The following is a 17,823-nucleotide window of genomic DNA, read 5'->3' on the forward strand; positions in this document are numbered from 1 at the left end:
CTAAATCAAGTTCAGTTTTGGGTACAATCACGCCATTTTTGAACAGAGTTATGCCCCTTGGACTTGGAAAAATTCCAGTTTGGGGGAGGGGGGCATAAGTGTTTTACAAACATCTCTTGTTTAAAAATTAAAAATACATGTACCTTTAAATGCCCTCTCTTCATAACAAACCTTCTGCTAAATGTTTACTATATAGTAGAGGCCCTCATAACTAAAATTGATTTATATAAACTTTCTACCCAGATTTATAAAAGAATATTCCGTTCATATTTTTTTTTCTTGGGAAAGTGTACATGGAGTATATGGGAAACATTCTTTGATGCATAGACCCCCCACCCCGTTTTGAATCAGCACTGTAATACTAATACATTGTATACTTTTGATCTACTTGCCAAAAATATGGGATAACAAATTTCTGACTCCACCAAAATCATAAAATTTTAACATTTACTTTAGCCAGTGCAAAAAATAGGTTTTACAGAATACCTTCCCCATATATTGATAAATTACTTGAAATGTGGAGCATCCCCCCTCTCTCTGCTTAAATGTATTTGTATAATTACATTTATTTTGACATACAAGAAAAATGAATAAATAAAGTGCATGTAGAAATTTTGAAAAGGCCCTTTTACTTTAACTGTAATATATGTAGATAACGAATAGCATTCATGCTCAAAAGTACATAAAACAATACAATATAGGAACAGAGCAAACACGGACCTCCAAATCATCAGAGGTGGGATCAGGTGCCATGTAGGAAAGAGCTCCCCATGCCGACCGATCACACCCGCCGTGTGCTCCTTGTCATGTTCTGGAAATAACGTAAAAAAAACGTCGCCGATGCTGTGTAAATTATGGACTAACAATTAGTATGAAAAATGTCATTCAGCATTTCACTCATTGATGAATTGTATTTGCTGACAAGGTCATTGTATCTACCAAATTAGGAACTTCTTCATGTTTAGAAAAAATAGGGGGGGGGGGGGGTAAAACTGCACAAGAGATATCTGGATATAAGACGTGTAGAACAACAAGCCACGTGTTTTTTTTTTATAAATGATAAGTTTTGTTTAAATCATTTGTTAGATTTACTGATTGAGAAATTTTTTTAGCTTAATTATTTGGAGCATCCTTCATCTTTGAGTCAAGAGGAGGAAGTTCTTGGGCGATGTTGACATTAACACAGAGAGACTGGTCCGTATTGTATGCTTAGAGTGTAGAGTTTAAATTGACAAACTGAATAGATTTTTAACTGTTTAAACAGCTTTAAAAAAAAAACAGACAACTTAAATATTCGTGATTTACTGATGAAATAGAACTCAAAAATTTGGCATGCGTGGGGGAGGGGGGGGTAGGGTTTAAATCTCGGTTATTACTGAATGTAAACTGACACGCCTGGAAGGATGTGAACAAAAGACCAGAATGAATTGATGAAAGGTCGACCGACTGGTCAACCTTAGAGCTTAGCAATCACTGCCATTCATTGAAGATTTGTGTTATTATTGTTCATTTTCCTTCTTTTCCAAATCACACGATGTCGCGATTCATTCATTTATCGACATGATCTATGTAAATCAATCGATAAACATACAGCCTTCTACCCTGAAGCTCGGGTCACGTGGTCCCAGCGACCCCCTACGGAATCGGATTATGTTTACATACTCATGTGTGTATATAATGTGTATGGTATATAACGCGTGAGGAAAGTGTACAGCGAGAGAACGTGAAGATGTATAGGATATGGCTTATATCAGTCATTCTAACTGGTAAGTGGACATTATATTGTGAGGACTGTTTGTATTGTAATGACTGTATACTTCTTATAACCAGAGACTATGTTATAACTGTTTAAAGATGTATAATCATCATAAAAAAGATCAAATTAAAAGCCAGATTTGTTTAATTACAAACGGTCTTTGAATGGGTTTAATGCTTCGAACGAGTTTTGCCAGTATCTATAATGATCTGTATTCTGTAAATGACAGTTTAAAAGAATGTTTCCCTCTCCCACTTCTAAGTGCCGAAATAAAAGGTTCTACCTTATTTTTATCGACACCTAAGGGCAGCTTTATTTACGAGCTGGAGTTAATGTTGTACCTCGGTGCATTTGTATTTTTAGACAAATTAATCTGTTAATAGTGAATTTAAAGATGTCTAAAGAGGTAAATGTATAAAAGAAAATATCGACATGTAAACGTTGACTTAGTCTTAGATCCCTGGTGTAGAAGAAAGCATTGTGCATGTACATTGGTCAGTGACAAAAATATTGACAAAATCTGTCAAAATGTGACAATGAGGGCTAAAGGCATTCAATCACACTAGATGGTCGATATCGGCCATTCTGTCTATCACTTGGTCTGGTGACTTTATGTGAAATACATTTTGTTCTCTTTTTAACCATACAAAGTAGTCTTGAGAAGAAAACAAACAATGTTAAAAGAGCCATTAGCCACCCCTCCACCCCTAAATAAAAATCAGAAGAACTCAAAATTAAAACACAAAACAAAGACAAAAACAAAGCACATCAAAAACCTTTAACCTGAAATGTATTTTTTACGCTGGACACATTTTTGACATGTGATGTAATATTATACTTCAGTGCAGTACATGTGAATCACTCACCGAACTTGTATAATTATTAAAACATCTGATCAGATAGTTTCACTATTAGTTTTTTTTATACTGTGGCGTGTTTTTGGTCTGAACAGCCTGGATTGAATTGAATAAATATTGATATAACAGTAGGCACACCGCGTCGTTTTTGATAAGGGGGAGGGGGCATACGGAATTGCTATGTGAACTTTTATTATAAAAGCTCAAAGCTTTCGCACGGAAAGTTAGACAGGCGGACTGACAGACAGGCCGAAATTCATATCTTCCACTTGTGAAAGCGGTGGACAATAAGGAGAATTCTGTTTCGAGGAGGGGGTGTCTAGCTTTCTTTTTCAACTTTATCAACACGTTATCAAAATTATTTTGATTTAGTTATGCTAAAACAAAAATGGGGATGGCAACCAGTCTTTCAGTGAACATATTCAATAGTATAATGTATTTAGAGGACAGGAGGGGTCCCCCCGTACTATGTTTTACATATACCTGTGTACCAATAAATATTACTTCCATCTTAATTAGAAATAGCTCAACTTGGTCTGCTTCTTGACGATGGTTTTCTAAATTATAGTCGTATAAAACCATTTAGGAGCCCAAACAAAACAATTTAAGGTAGCCAACTCATTTTACATTCAAAATCCTCTTCCCCTGTAATGAAGCCCCTAAGAATGTTTGAATGAATAACAAAGGATTAACATTTTTTAAGTAAAAACACCAATTACTCGGTAAATTTACAGCTCAAATAAAGAAGGAAAGAAAAAAACACGTATTCGCCGAATTTTGTCGTGAATTTAACTCTCTGTGAGATGATAACGACACGCTATCTATATAGAATCTTGAATCTTGATTTATACGCTTTTGGAGACCAAAAGCTACTACTACGTTGAGAATAGTATTTAGTTTAACTAAAACAACACATAAATCGTTACTGATTTTCGTCTATCATCTTATAAATATAAACAATAAAATGTCTTTCTTTGTTTGTTAGTACTCGAATTAGCGGTCGCAGCTATTGCAGAAAAAAATTACATAACCCGCTTACGCGGGTTATGTATTTTTTCTGCAACAGCTGATTCCGTTAATTCCAGTAATAACCAAGAAAGCATTTTATTGTTTAAATGAAAGTATTTAAAATTTGAACGTTCATGAAATAATAAAATGAAAATTAAAATATCAGTATTTATCCCTATTATTTTTCAAAGGTTAAGAGTGAAATCAATTATAATGTACATTTACATTCATACTTTTATTTTATTCAGATAATGACATTGAATCTATTTCCTCATTTTAAAATTCCTTTAAATTTACGAGGATTACAACTTAGACTTCTGTCTAAAGAATCCTAATGAGGAATTCACATGTAACAAGCTATTGCAGAGAATCTGAGTCCCCCATATACGGGGGAAAATGCGTAAATCTAAGAGGGACAGTCGAAAGGGGGTTTTAAGAAGTGCAAGCGGTGCCATATATAGGGAGTTAAGGTTAAAAAAAACATCGCGAAAGATATAAAACTCTTCACTACAGAAGCTCAAAGGCTTCTCGAGATACAGCGCGGAAACGAGAATGTTACAACAGACATATTTTTTAAATTTATGACACTAACCCTTGACCTTTTGACCTCACAGTCAATAAGCTTCTTCCTTGGTCCATAGGATATTTCATAGCAAAAGCTGAAAGACTCAAGATCTTGAAAAACAAAATTCTGCTTTTGCCATATATCTATTGTATATTCACTTTGTGAATGTATGGACAAGTAACCACTAGAAGTAGGTATAAATTTAATAATTTCTTATCGTAATTAAATCAGCAGATTCTGATTTACTTTTATTAGAATATATCTTGTGGCTTATAAGTATCGGGAATACACAATAAATATATCTTCATTAGAAGCAGACTCTTGTTACGAGATTTACGCCAGAATCAAACATAGTCCCTTGCTTCATCAGACGTTCAGCAATAAACTTAAGTTTTACAATTTTAGTTTGCTGTGGCAACGACCAATTGTATAGATGTCCTTCACACCTGCCTAGAGATGCATACCTCAAAACTTACGGAGAGAAGTGCTACCAGTTCGTTAATGTGGAGAAGTACTGGACACATGCCCGGGACACGTGCTCGTCACGCGGTGGGATGCTGGTCCAGATCAGGACGGCACAGATCCAGCAATTCGTCATGGAGTCACTCCGCAGCCTTAACTGGAATAGAAACGGCGTTTGGATCGGCGCGCACGACCTTGATGCTGAAGGTCATTGGAAATGGGTGGAAGGTAAGATTTAGCCTTATGAAAATATACTCTCTTCATGACACTATTTTATCTCATTACTGTGGTGTTTAACTAGCCAGGGACTTTTTTTTTCAAACATGCAAGCATATTTTTTTAAATGTTGAAATGTTCGTTGAAGCCCCCACCCCCACCTTCCCCTTATGTTGCAATGAGAATATCGTATATAGTTAAATATTGATAATGTGGAAATATATTGAAGATTAAGTAACCATTTTTTCTGCATACAATGTTATATTTTCCCTATATTATAAGGGGGGGGGGGGCAACCAGCCTTTCAAGGAATATTTTCAATAGTAATACTTTAAAGTAATGTTGGGAAAAAATAATAACCATTCCCGTTGAAAAACAAAATTTCCTTACATACAGAAAATTCAATTAACTACATGTACTAGTATTTGAATTGTAGAATGTATGTAAAATCACTAAAGAATTTAATCCTTTATAAGACATTATATCACTTGTTTGATCAGTCAACATTTCCGTTTCAAATTCTCAAAAAAAGTATAGTAAAAACAGGAGGAAATGTTGGACAATCATATAAGGAAATCGTATGCATTACTGTATTTGTGTTTTTTATATACTAGTATGTCATACTAGTATGTCAATGTATTACCTCGGCAACGCGTACAGTATTTCATTTTGTAGCGAGTCCGCTGTCTATACATTTTTTGCTGTCATCAAATGAGTTTCATTAGGGAAATTTATATTCTCTGTTCTGTTTAAGCGTTGCAATACAACGTGAAATACAGTGGCGGATCCAGAAGAGGTTACGGGGGTTGCAACCTCCCCTTTGGTTTGCTAAAGAGAAAGAGAAATAATTGAGTCCCAAATTTTTGTTGTGTTTTTCTACAGAAAATGTTCAGTGAAGGGCTTATGTAGAAATTGGTTTTGAAAACAACATGACCCCCCTTCCCCTTACAAAATAGGATTTTAGGGTTCCGAGATTTATTTTCCTTTCTTTGTCAAAAACTTTCAGTTAGTCCATAAATTTTCGCAGGCTGACGATCTTCCCACTTTTTAAAATGATACCACATCCCTGTATATCCTATTAAGATGTTTAACTATATGTAAACGTACGTTATAACAACTCTTTTCCTCTTCCTCCTTCCACCGTCCCCTTAAAACTTTCTAGATCCGCGCCTGAAGTACATTCCACTCTGATTTTAGGATATCCATTAACCTACACCAACTGGGCCCCGGACCAGCCAGGAGGCTGCACCCTGTTTTACTGCGGAGAGGACTGCGCCAATCTCAGACTGGACGACCACGGACGCTGGCACGACTACGACTGCAGCCTGCCGCCTTACACCTACTCCTTCATCTGCGAATTTTGTGCGTATTAATTTCTGTAGAATTTTATCTTTCACATTTTAAATCGAATTTTAACCAATTTTAAAAGCAAGAAGAAAAAAAGTGAGTGCATGAAACAAAAAAAGGCTGTCGATATACATGTAAAGCTGTAAATTTGCGTTTTTCTTTGTTACAGACATGGGTCCTGCCACAACTACAACATCAACGACCACAACCACAACAACGACCACGACAACCACGCCCACCACTACAACGACCACGCCCATAACGACGACCACGCCCACAACAACGACCACGCCCACTTCCACCACAACTACAAAGCCCACTACAACAACGATGTCCACCACAACTACACCCCTGACGTCAACAAGCTCCACCCCTTCAACCACAAAGTCCTTGCCTCCAAACACAAGTACTGATTCTGGGGACCCAGCAATTTTGCAAGGTAATCTACAATCCTTGTCACAAGTACTGTATTTAAGATCTTGGATGATACTTTTAGCTTGATGAGGTAGTGTTTAATAAATTGTTTACATCATGCTCCCCAAGGGTAGGGTTGGGCCACGATAGATAAAGTTAATTAAATAAATAAGAATCATATTTATTTTTGTTCAAATCACATCCCATGTTTGCAATATTTTTTTTTCAAGAAAATATCTGTTTATGGGAATAGAAATATGATGTAGTACAGCAAGGCCAAATTTGATGCAGGCAAGCGTTGTGACCCATGGACCTTTTGAGTTCTCTTCTTGTTTTTGCAATTATTTCACCAAATAAAGGTACACCTGTACTCTGTATTTATTGTCACTGATCTACTCTAGTTTTACATTGGAAGCTTTCAAAAGTTAGACAAAGCATTGTTTGTTTAATCTTTGAATATTTAAGTCATTCAAGAACAGGGACATGGTAATATTAAGCCGGTAAGTCAATGAGAAATTCAAAACTGTGTGTAGATGTCGCATGTGTTGATAGGAACTTGTGTGGCAATTCTTAGTCTCTTATAGGAAAAGATGATTAATCCTTAAAACTGTAGCCAGTATAGTTTATAATTATATCATATGCATCAACACATGCATTCATGTAAGGGAATACGATTATATAGGATTGATTTATAATAAGAACGGCGTGCATGTCAAGAAAGACGTTGGGAGGTTATATAATTAGATTATTATAAATACATCCTGTCTTTATCCTTCAGGTCAAGAAATGAAACGCTTCAAGTATAAATGTAGGATACAGTAAAAAAAAAAACCCAAAATTTTAATCAAATATATCTTTATATTTTATAATTTCTTCAAATTTATTAAATATACTAATAGTTTGATCTTTTAAAATATTGCAAACCTGAATTCATGCAATGAACGAAAACAAAAAACAGATTTTTTTCCCCCCGACATCCATGTTTATTTATGTTACATTTATACTGTTTCATAATACATTGAATACGTATTTTAAATTGTGCATATATAAGTACTCGTAGCTACAGATCTGTAGCTGTCTATATAATACCGGTAGGATATTCCTATATACTCAGTAGACGACGTATCAATGTTAATAATTCTAGAATGTCTGTAAATTATACCAGGGTAGGATATTCCTATTTCTATTCGTATCAATGTAATATTAATTCTTTCTGTAAATTATATATCTATGAATTATACTAATTGTACCAGAGTACGCTAATTGTACCAGAGTACGCTAATTGTACCAGAGTACATACATGATTCCAAAGTATGTTAAAAAATACCAGAGTATGTAAATTATACTAGAGTATGTAAATTATACCAGATTACGTAAATGATACCAGAGGATATATAAACAATACCAGAGTCCAGAGAATGTTAATGATATTAATACCAGAGTACTTAAGTGATACAAGGGTATGTTAAGAATACCAGAGTACGTAAGTTATACAAGAATATAATAATACCAGAGTACGTAAATAATATGAGAGTAGGTAAATGGTACCAGAAGATGTTAATGATATTAATACCAGAGTATATGTAAATGATTCCAGAGTAAGTTTGTCCTGATTTTATACAATGATTTCATATCCCAGGCAGAAAACCATATATTTTCTTCAGCTTACAGCCAATTGTGTCCATCGTTGCCATTTCCTCCGAAATATGTACATTTATTTTTTCCACGATAATTTCCCACTGGTTTATCAACTAAATTATAGTCCTTTTTTTTACAGCGGTAAGACAGAATCCGGATGATAAGAACTTAGATGGAGGTAAGTTTCAAACAGAATTTCTATTGATTTGAATTTAAAACAAAACAAGGTCAATGCCAGTTGTACTCATCCTTAATGTTTGTGTTAAAGGGGAGATAGCGGGGATCATCGTCTCTCTCCTCCTGGTGGCCTTTATAGGCGGCTTCCTCTGTGCTGTGATTGTCGTCAGAAGAAGGTAAGTCTTATAGATTCTTCTCATGTCCTAATATGTATTTTATCCAGCAAAAACACTAATTAAACATCAACTAAAAGGCATAACAAATGTAAATTGATTAGACATGCATATAATCTTAAGGACGCAGTAAGTCTTCAAAAATAAAAGTGGATATGCCAGTTTTCAAATAAATCTGACAAGCAACCTTAAAAAAATTACTTCATGGGGATGAGATGGGGTGAAGCGTTCTACGGATCTCCACTTAGCTGTGGGCAATAAAAAACAAATTACATGAATATATAAGGAGAATTTACTCAATCAAATTATAAAATTAGATGTTAGATTCGCTCGTATACTCGCTACATCTAATCAAGATTGAGAATTTAGTATACTTTCTCTTGAAGAGATGACATATATTTTGCAATAAACCTGAAATGTCATATGACAAACCATTATACTTTTATTGCAGACGAAAAGAGTTACCAAATCAAGAATACACCGTCACTTTTGACAACGTCACCTATGTTATAAGGGCTCTTAACCCATTTCAACGCGACCAAAACCAAAGCAGACATTTAGTGTTAAATAGCACGATAGGCGAGTCTCCTCCGCAATACGAAGAACTAGACAACCAAAGAAACAACATCAACTGCCTACGTCACCAAAGTGAGCGACAAGAGAATCACTACGACACAGCTGACATTACACCCAAAAAATACAAACCCACAGTGGACATGGAAACGTGCATGAAATCTGTGGATTTTGAGAAGAAAATGCCGCCACCCTATGAGGCTAGCAACGAAAAGAAATTGCAGTTATACGACGTGCCAGACGAGTATTGCATTTCACAAGAAGAACAACCTTATCACGAGATCTCGCTACCAACGCGACATTTCGCTAGTGCTAATCCTTACAGTCTGCCGGATGAGGGCGCCACTGGCTACGAGACTCCAGTGACACTGAGACGTGAACAACACAATGACGGCTACGTTGATACGGAGCAAAGTCATCCGACAGAGGGCGCTAGCTACCATAATAATTTGTATGATGTATCTGATGCCTGAACTAATCACAAAAAATCGTCTTGTTTTTACTTTGATCAACGCTTTAAAAACAGGGAAGATGCAATATCGTATAGTTTTTATTCGCTAGGCTATTGATTATAGATTGTTTTAAGATAAAACTTTTTTATGTTAGAGCAATAAAATTGTGGACCAGGAAAGTTGTAAAGAAATAATGATGATTAAAGTCACCCAAATCCATTACTGATTTGCAGCAAAGGCCATGCATCTCATATAAAATTCGTGCCAAAATTATATCTTATCCAAGTGTTATTTATAAGATTCATTTTAATCTTATGGAGAAGAAGAATACGCAATGAAAAATCAAGTTTTACCCTTTATTTCATGAACATTTACGGTTACTAGAAATGTCATCATATTTTTGTACACAAAATATGATCACGAAAGAGACTTTATTTTTTTCTGCTACATGTATTAAAAATGCAAAAACAATTTGAATAGTTATTTACTTGTAATTGTCAGTATAGTGTATTGAATGCAACAAACAGCCATGTGTTATTGTGAGCTTTTGGGTCAGACCTCCTTAAGGTACATGTCATAAATGTATAATCAGCACATGGAATTTACGAGCTTTTAAACTGGGCGTCCGCAGAGGAGGTATGACAATAAATGCCATAAATAGATAACATCCATCAAATGGTTCGCTCTTGAGAAACTCGTGGTCAGCTTTGTTTAGTTAAACCCAAATTTTATTTAATGAAACTTTACAGTAGCTTGTGAAATTTAATTTAATATTGATATTTTAAGCGATTTATTTTTTAAAATTTCAAATAATGTCAAGTTTGTCCTATTTACATATATCCAAAACATAGAACTGAAATACATGTATTTGTTAAATGCTTAAAAAAATGTAATAACCCCCCCCCCCCCCCCCCCCCCCCCCCCCCCCCCCCCCCCCCCCCCCCCCGAAACATTAATTTATTTTTAAAAACATAAATGTATGGGAAAAAATCGTAGGAACGACTAAAGAGAACTACAAAACAGAAATATCTAATTGAAAAAGTATGAAAACCCAAAACATAATTATATACTACCGGTAGCATGTACATAAAAATTTTACTGACTTAGTTCTTGTGCAACCTGCGTTTTGTCGAGGCCAGTAGGCCGAAAGCAAACAGTTTGGATTCAGAGGTCAACAAAACGCGTTTTGCTAAAGATCAAGTCATCAATTTTTTGTCAAACTTTATATTTTATTTTGAAATATCTTTGGTTGACTTTCATTTCGAAATAATTGTTAAGCTGGTCCCGTGTGATGTAAAAAAGTCATAGTAGTCCAATATCTCATGGACAGGTCAAATATCTCACTCAACGGTCCAATATTATTATACATTTCAAAAGAGATTTATTGACTTCAACGCTTGGATGTCCGGAGAACACAGTCAATAAATGTTTTCTTATACCGTAAGGCGTTTATTATTTTTAACATACATGTATATTGTGTTAGCCATCCTCATGTTATTTTTTACCAACACTGAGGTTAAACTCGGTCAACTCCGTCACTGTCGAGCACCAGATGATGTGACGTAAAGGTCCAATATCTCACTCCGCGGTCAAACATCGATTTTTCTTATGTTGGACTTTAAAATGTTTACACATGCCTACTATATTTTGCCTAGTGACTTATATTGGAAAAAGTTTTTTTAATAAGGTATAACACGATTTGTTTTTCTCTACAAATAAATTTGTAGGAACATGTAACTTGCAGAAAAGAGGCATTACTAAGACAACTAAAAATGCATCTGCTCTCCAGCTGCCAAAATCTTCTAGCTTGAGAACAAGAGGGATTTTATTTGGAGAACTTTATAGTCCTTACGTATGGAAATCACTATAGCGCATTTGAAATAACCTCATAGATAATAAAATACAGAAAATCTAAAAAGTCATATCTCCATAAGCAGGTGTCAAAATAGCTTAAATAAGATGTTGTTATCAATGTATTTTTTAAATGCATTAATAGTTGCCAAACAATGTATTTCGGGCGGCCTGACTCCAAATATATAACAAAGGGACCTCAGTCCCAAAGCAAAGTACATACAGTGATCATACATATACTCGATTCTCATTATATCGCGGGTTTCGTTGTATCGCGGTATTTCGCAAAAAGTAGATACATAGCCTTTATTCTTTTTTTTATTGATGGACAATATGTTTATGTTGTCCGAATGTTTACTTTTCGTTTTATTATTTTTAACCATTAAATCTCTAGCCTAGTAAAAATTATACTATAGCTCATCTTTTAAATGTCTGAAGTTCGTATATCTATTTACTTTTCCTGTAGAATTACATAGTAAATTCAAAAATAAAAATTGAGGTCCATGTCATCTACAAGTTTCCATGTTTTCCCATACCGCGATACAATGAGACTCTCCAATTTTGGAGGTAAATAAGACTTCCTGTTTTAAAAATAGACAATAACTTAAACGATGCAAGCTTGGGAAATAATTTGACACTAAAAAGCTAGTCCATAGATTGGTTTATGAATATTTTTGATGAAAGTTAAAAGTAAAAAATTGGAATAACACCTTTTATGCAAAAGGATTAAGTACCGCGATATCATATAATGAGACACCAGTATACATTAAGGTAATCTACCCCTCGTCGTCTCAAGCCAAGGTTCGGAGTTCGGAGATAGCCCTCTCCTACCTGTAGCTGCTTTATCATATAATTAAATTATCGTAAATTAGAATATATATTTTTGCCTCTATGCTGTGACGTCATGTTCAACAAATATTTCGTAAACTGCGATTGGGTATTGAAAGGTCGCGAGAAAGTTCATTTTCCGACTATGCTTTACGTGTATTGGTCAATATTTCGAAAAAAATACGAAATATTCTCTTCTCATTCAACCGCGGTCAAAATGGGAGATCGTGCATTTTGCCCGTGGTTTGCGACGATATACACCCCTTTGGTTCTGAAAATCAAAAAGATAATAAAGCTCCAGTAAAAACGCAAGCTATGTTCTACGTGTATGTTAGTTTAATGCAGAGTGGTCTGCCTTTACATGTTAGACAACTAAAATTAAAAAAACAAGCTAATTCAGAGAATTTGTGTCACCCGGTTAGGGAAAAAGTAAACCATGCGCAGTTCGGGGAAGGGGGGGGGGGGAGTCGGATCACCCTGACTGAATTTGAAGAATTACTAAAATTTAATGTATACATGTATACTGAAGGAAATAAAATATGCCAATATGGATATAAAGATTTGATTGTTTATTCTTTTTATATGGAATATTTATCACACTGTAATGATGATTTTATGAGTTTGTACAAGCCAGACCAGGCACGTAGCATCGATTTTGAAAGTGGGGGGGCCAGCCACAGAATTTTTTTTTTTTTTACTCACCTGAAAAAGTTAACAAGAAAAAAAAAATTGCCCAAAGTCGAGGGGGGAGGGGGGGGGGTTAGGCAAACTTTTTTCACTAACAATTCCTTTCAACATCCATTTTTTAAGCTTACAATTACTATATTTCCTTCATATTATTTTACTTTAGTATAAAGTGGGGGGGGGGGGGGGGCAACCAGCCTTTCAATGAACATTTTCAATAGTAAAAGCCTCTCCTGCCCCCCCCCCCCCCCCCCTGTTGCTACGTGCCTGCAGACCTCATAAATTTTTTATTTCACATGCTGAATACTATCATTTAGTAAAAAAAAAAATTATTTCGGAAAATTCATCCGAGATTCAAACCCGGGACTTCTCACATGCGAAGCGAGAGACATACCACTAGACCAGAAACCGCTTTCAATTACCGAAAATTATATGCAAGGATGAAGTCACATACATGTACATATTTACGTTCGATATTGTCAAAATTTTATACACAATGCATGGTGTCTAATTTAAACTTTATTAAACAGTTCTAATAGATGTAATAAGAATATAAAGTCCGCCGAGAACCTGTTTTTTATGTAATAACTCTCCTCATGCCCCTGTGCTAAAAATAGCGACATGTAATACAATAAATACTAATAGAACAAACGGGGCGGGACACTTTGAGAGGGATGAGATAGATCCTAGGGAGTTTTGGTATACAATTACATTGCAAAAGCTCAAAATCTTCTTGAAATATCGCCCGAAAAGGATAGTGTTACACATAGAGAGAATGTATAAATTTATGAATTTGAACTTTGACCTTTTGACCTCAAAATCTTAACCCACAGGGTGTTGTTATGTAAAATTTCATTGCAAAAGCTCAAAGGGTTCTCAAGATATCGTGCGGAAACGAAAGTGTTATAACAGACAGAATTTGCACATTTATGACCTTGATCTTTGGACCTCAAAATCAATAGGGTTCTTCTTTAGTTCATAGGGAGATGATTTGCAAAATTTCATTGCAAAAGCTCAAAGGGTTCTCCAGATATCGTGTGGAAACGAAAGCGTTACAGACAGACAGAAAGACGGACGGACGGACAGACCCAAATTAATATCCCCCACTTTTCAAGCGGGGGACAAAAATTCTACGGGACTAAAGTTTTTAACATTATATGACATTTCCTTCAGGCTTGGGACCCCTTGGAAACATAGATCCTTTTTTACATTGATAGGTAGAATATTATAACAAAACAATAAGCGATCCGCTTTTGGATGTTATAAACCTTAGCTTCATTTTTTTTCTCTCCATTCTGCCTTTATATATTTAATTATTAGTGACCCATTAAGGAAGCTCTAAACATAAACAAAAAGTGTTTTGGGTGCTTGGAAAAAAAAGTATATCATATAAAGGTGTGCACATTAAGAGTTTTAATCCATTTTCATCATAGGATACATGTCTTAATTTTGCAAGAAAAATGTTCAAAGATAATGGACTATGCATGAACAGAAAGTGTTGTTTACTTCAATTGAGAAAATTAATGGAAATTATGAATTCAATTACATATTCTTGGCTGATACATTTTAGTCTATGAAAAATTGTGTAATTAACTGTAAATAACTATTTTTCTAATCCCACTTCTAAGGGCAGATCACTCTAACAGCATAAAACTACTCTACAATATTAGAACTCATTAGTGTGCAATGTATAGACTTACACAACTCGCACAGCTGGTATGAGAAACACAAAGCTTAAACATGTGTCATTTGCAAAATATATTAAAATATCTCAACAGAAAAAATTCTAATATCTTCAGATAGAGTTAAAGGAGATAAAACTTGGTTGCATTGCTTTTGGTGTCAAAGATTTTTATATAGTGTGTATGACAGAAAATGGAAATTCTACTTATTTCACTGTCAGAGACCAGCACATATTCTATAATTATTATTTTCTTTGTTAAGAACAGTTTTGCATTGCAATGTTTTTTGTTTAAACTTATAATCTATAATTCACCACTGGTTCCAAAGAAATTGGCTAGTTTGTATAAATTAATACATGTAACATTCGCCTTAAAGAACGATTTAAACAACTGAAATCGCTGAGAAGGACTGATAGAACTTAACACTATATTTGACAAGATTTTGAAATATATTAGACAAGTTTCACTGTATTATTATTATTATACTGTTGCTTTTAATATCTGGAATAAGATGTTTACCAGTATATCCTTTGTAAAATACTAAAATATGTATAAATAAACATGAAACTTGAACAAGAGGCCCCTGGGCCTTATAGGTCACCTGAGCATTATTCAACAACTTCCCAGTGACTGAATTTGATCCATGTTTTAAGCCAGATGCTATAGCATTTACAATCTGGTCATCATAACTATACACTTAGCAGTTCCTTAGTTTGTTACTTTTTACCCATAGGCAGGGTAGGGGAACAAAAAATGCATTTCAACTAATCAGTAATATTCAGCAATAATCAGTAGTGCCGCTACCACACATGAACCCTCGACTCTTAGGCCTAGATCCACACATTGCACTATTTTTGGAAAGGCATACTTGCTTTTCAAAAATATTTGATTAATACCAAGGAGCACATTTCAAACAATTCATTCATTTTCAGTACATAAGTACAGCCCCCCCCCCCACTATGGTACAACTGACCCTGGGGCCTTGAAATTTACAATTCTTGAAGATTAGGGATTGCTCATAACTATATAGGTAATTCATCTGCTTAAAACCTAGGAGCAAAGAAGAAAATATTCAAAGATTTAATGTTTTTTCACTATACATGTATAATCAATACAGCCCCACCCTAACACCAGAATCCCTGACCCTGGGGCCATAAAATTCACAATTTTGGCAGAGGCACTCTTGTTCATCATAACTATGTACTTAGTTAGTTTATTTAATACCCAGGAGTAAAGAAGAAGATTTTCAAAGAATTCATGTATTTCCTCTATATAATCAATAGAGCCCCACCCTGACACCAGAACCCCTGACCTTGGGGCCATAAAATTCACAATTTTGGTAGTCACACTCTTGCTCATCATTACTATGTACTTAGTTAGTTTATTTAATACCCAGGAGTAAAGAAGAAGATTTTCAAAGAATTCATGTATTTCCTCTATATAATCAATAGAGCCCCACCCTGACACCAGAACCCCTGACCCTGGGGCCATAAAATTCACAATTTTGGTAGTCACACTCTTGCTCATCATTACTATGTACTTAGTTAGTTTATATAAAACCTAGGAGCAGAGAAGAAGATTTTCAAAGAATTCAAGTATTTTCACTATATAATCAATAGAGCCCCACCCTAAGACCAGAACCCCTGACCCTGGGGCCATAAAATTCACAATTTTGGTAGAGGCACTCTTGCTCATCATAACTATATACTTAGTTAGTTTATTTAATACCCAGGAGTAAAGAAGAAGATTTTCAAAGAATTCATGTATTTCCTCTATATAATCAATAGAGCCCCGCCCTGACACCAGAACCCCTGACCCTGGGGCCATAAAATTCACAATTTTGGTAGAGGCACTCTTGCTCATCATAACTATGTACTTAGTTAGTTTATTTAATACCCAGGAGCAGAGAAGAAGATTTTCAAAGAAATAATGCATTTTCACTATATACTTATTTAGCCCCGCCCTAGTACAAGAACCCCTGACCCCAGGGCCATGAATTTCACAATTTTGGTAAAGGACTCAATGCTGATTGCAATCATGCAAACAGTTTGACTGCTTGATGTCCAGGAGTAAAGAAGATTTTTGAAGATTGCATTAATTTTAGTGGTTTTGGCCCCACCCCCCAGGCCCCAGGGGGGCAGGGATCATGAAATTCACAATTTTTGTTCCCCTTCACCCATAGATGCTTTGTGCCAAATTTGGTTGAAATTGGTTCAGTGGTTGCAGAGAAGAAGCTGAAAATGTTCAAAAGTTTACGACCGATTGACGACGAACGACATACGACGGACAAAAACAGATAGCAATAGGTCACCTGAGTGACTCAGGTGACCTAATAAGGGTTAATCATGAATATCAAATAAATTATCAGAAATCAGCTCATTATAAAGGGTGTTAAGAAAGTTCATTCCACATTTTCTTTTATTTTCAAAAAGAAATACGATGAGAAGATATTTACAATTTGTGATATTTCATGTTTATTACAGAGTCCATTGATTTTAACTGTCATTTGTTGAATCAATAAGGGGAGGGCAGGTATTAATTAAAACGGATGATATCTGTGTAGAAAAATTCTGGACGACGCATATTTATGACATATATTTAGCACACAGGTCAAAACATCCTTTCAAATACTATGCAAAAATTATCAAGTCGGTGAAAAATTTCAAGATGACAAACCTATTCTTTTAAAAAATGATTTATCATTCTTATACCTACGCTCATCAGCTTGTCTTATGCGAGATAAGCTATGAAGAATGAAAAATAAAATTTAATAATTATCCTATATTTTCACTCAAAATGACCAGCATTTCTAACATTCGGGTGCTTGAAAGATGTTATATATATTTTCATATATGGTAGACAAATCCTATAACTTCCTGTTAGAACTGAATTGCTATAAATCTAAAGCCCAGTCTTGGATTTTGTCATACTTGAAAATTCATCTCTTAACTAAGTTAAGCACTACTTTGAAATTTTTAAAAATATTTCATCATGAAACGAACTTTCTTAACACCCTTTATATAACATAGCCAAAAAATAAGAAAAAATTTAATCAACATATCAAAAATATGTATCAAAGCAGGGGCATAAAAAAAAAGAAAGAAAATATGCAGTTCATAATTATATTTCATAACTTTATT

The 17,823-nt window shown here is 34.8% G+C and overlaps 1 protein-coding gene across 1 annotated transcript; it reads left to right on the top strand.

Annotated features, from left to right (window-relative positions):
• Positions 1-1,585: 1,585 nt before the first annotated feature.
• On the top strand, positions 1,586-9,817 carry LOC134233570 (probable serine/threonine-protein kinase mkcB). Its single transcript, XM_062715533.1, has 7 exons — positions 1,586-1,766; positions 4,592-4,876; positions 6,062-6,226; positions 6,381-6,650; positions 8,403-8,441; positions 8,532-8,616; positions 9,065-9,817. Exons 1-7 carry the CDS (start codon positions 1,730-1,732, stop codon positions 9,657-9,659), a joined length of 1,476 nt encoding a protein of 491 aa, XP_062571517.1. The 5' UTR covers positions 1,586-1,729; the 3' UTR covers positions 9,660-9,817.
• The last annotated feature ends 8,006 nt before the right edge of the window (positions 9,818-17,823 follow it).

This window comes from Saccostrea cucullata, unplaced genomic scaffold, assembly GCF_032062105.1.
Source record: "Saccostrea cucullata isolate Sc308-1 unplaced genomic scaffold, CSIRO_AGI_Scuc_v1 ctg902, whole genome shotgun sequence".
Classification (NCBI taxonomy): domain Eukaryota; kingdom Metazoa; phylum Mollusca; class Bivalvia; order Ostreida; family Ostreidae; genus Saccostrea; species Saccostrea cuccullata.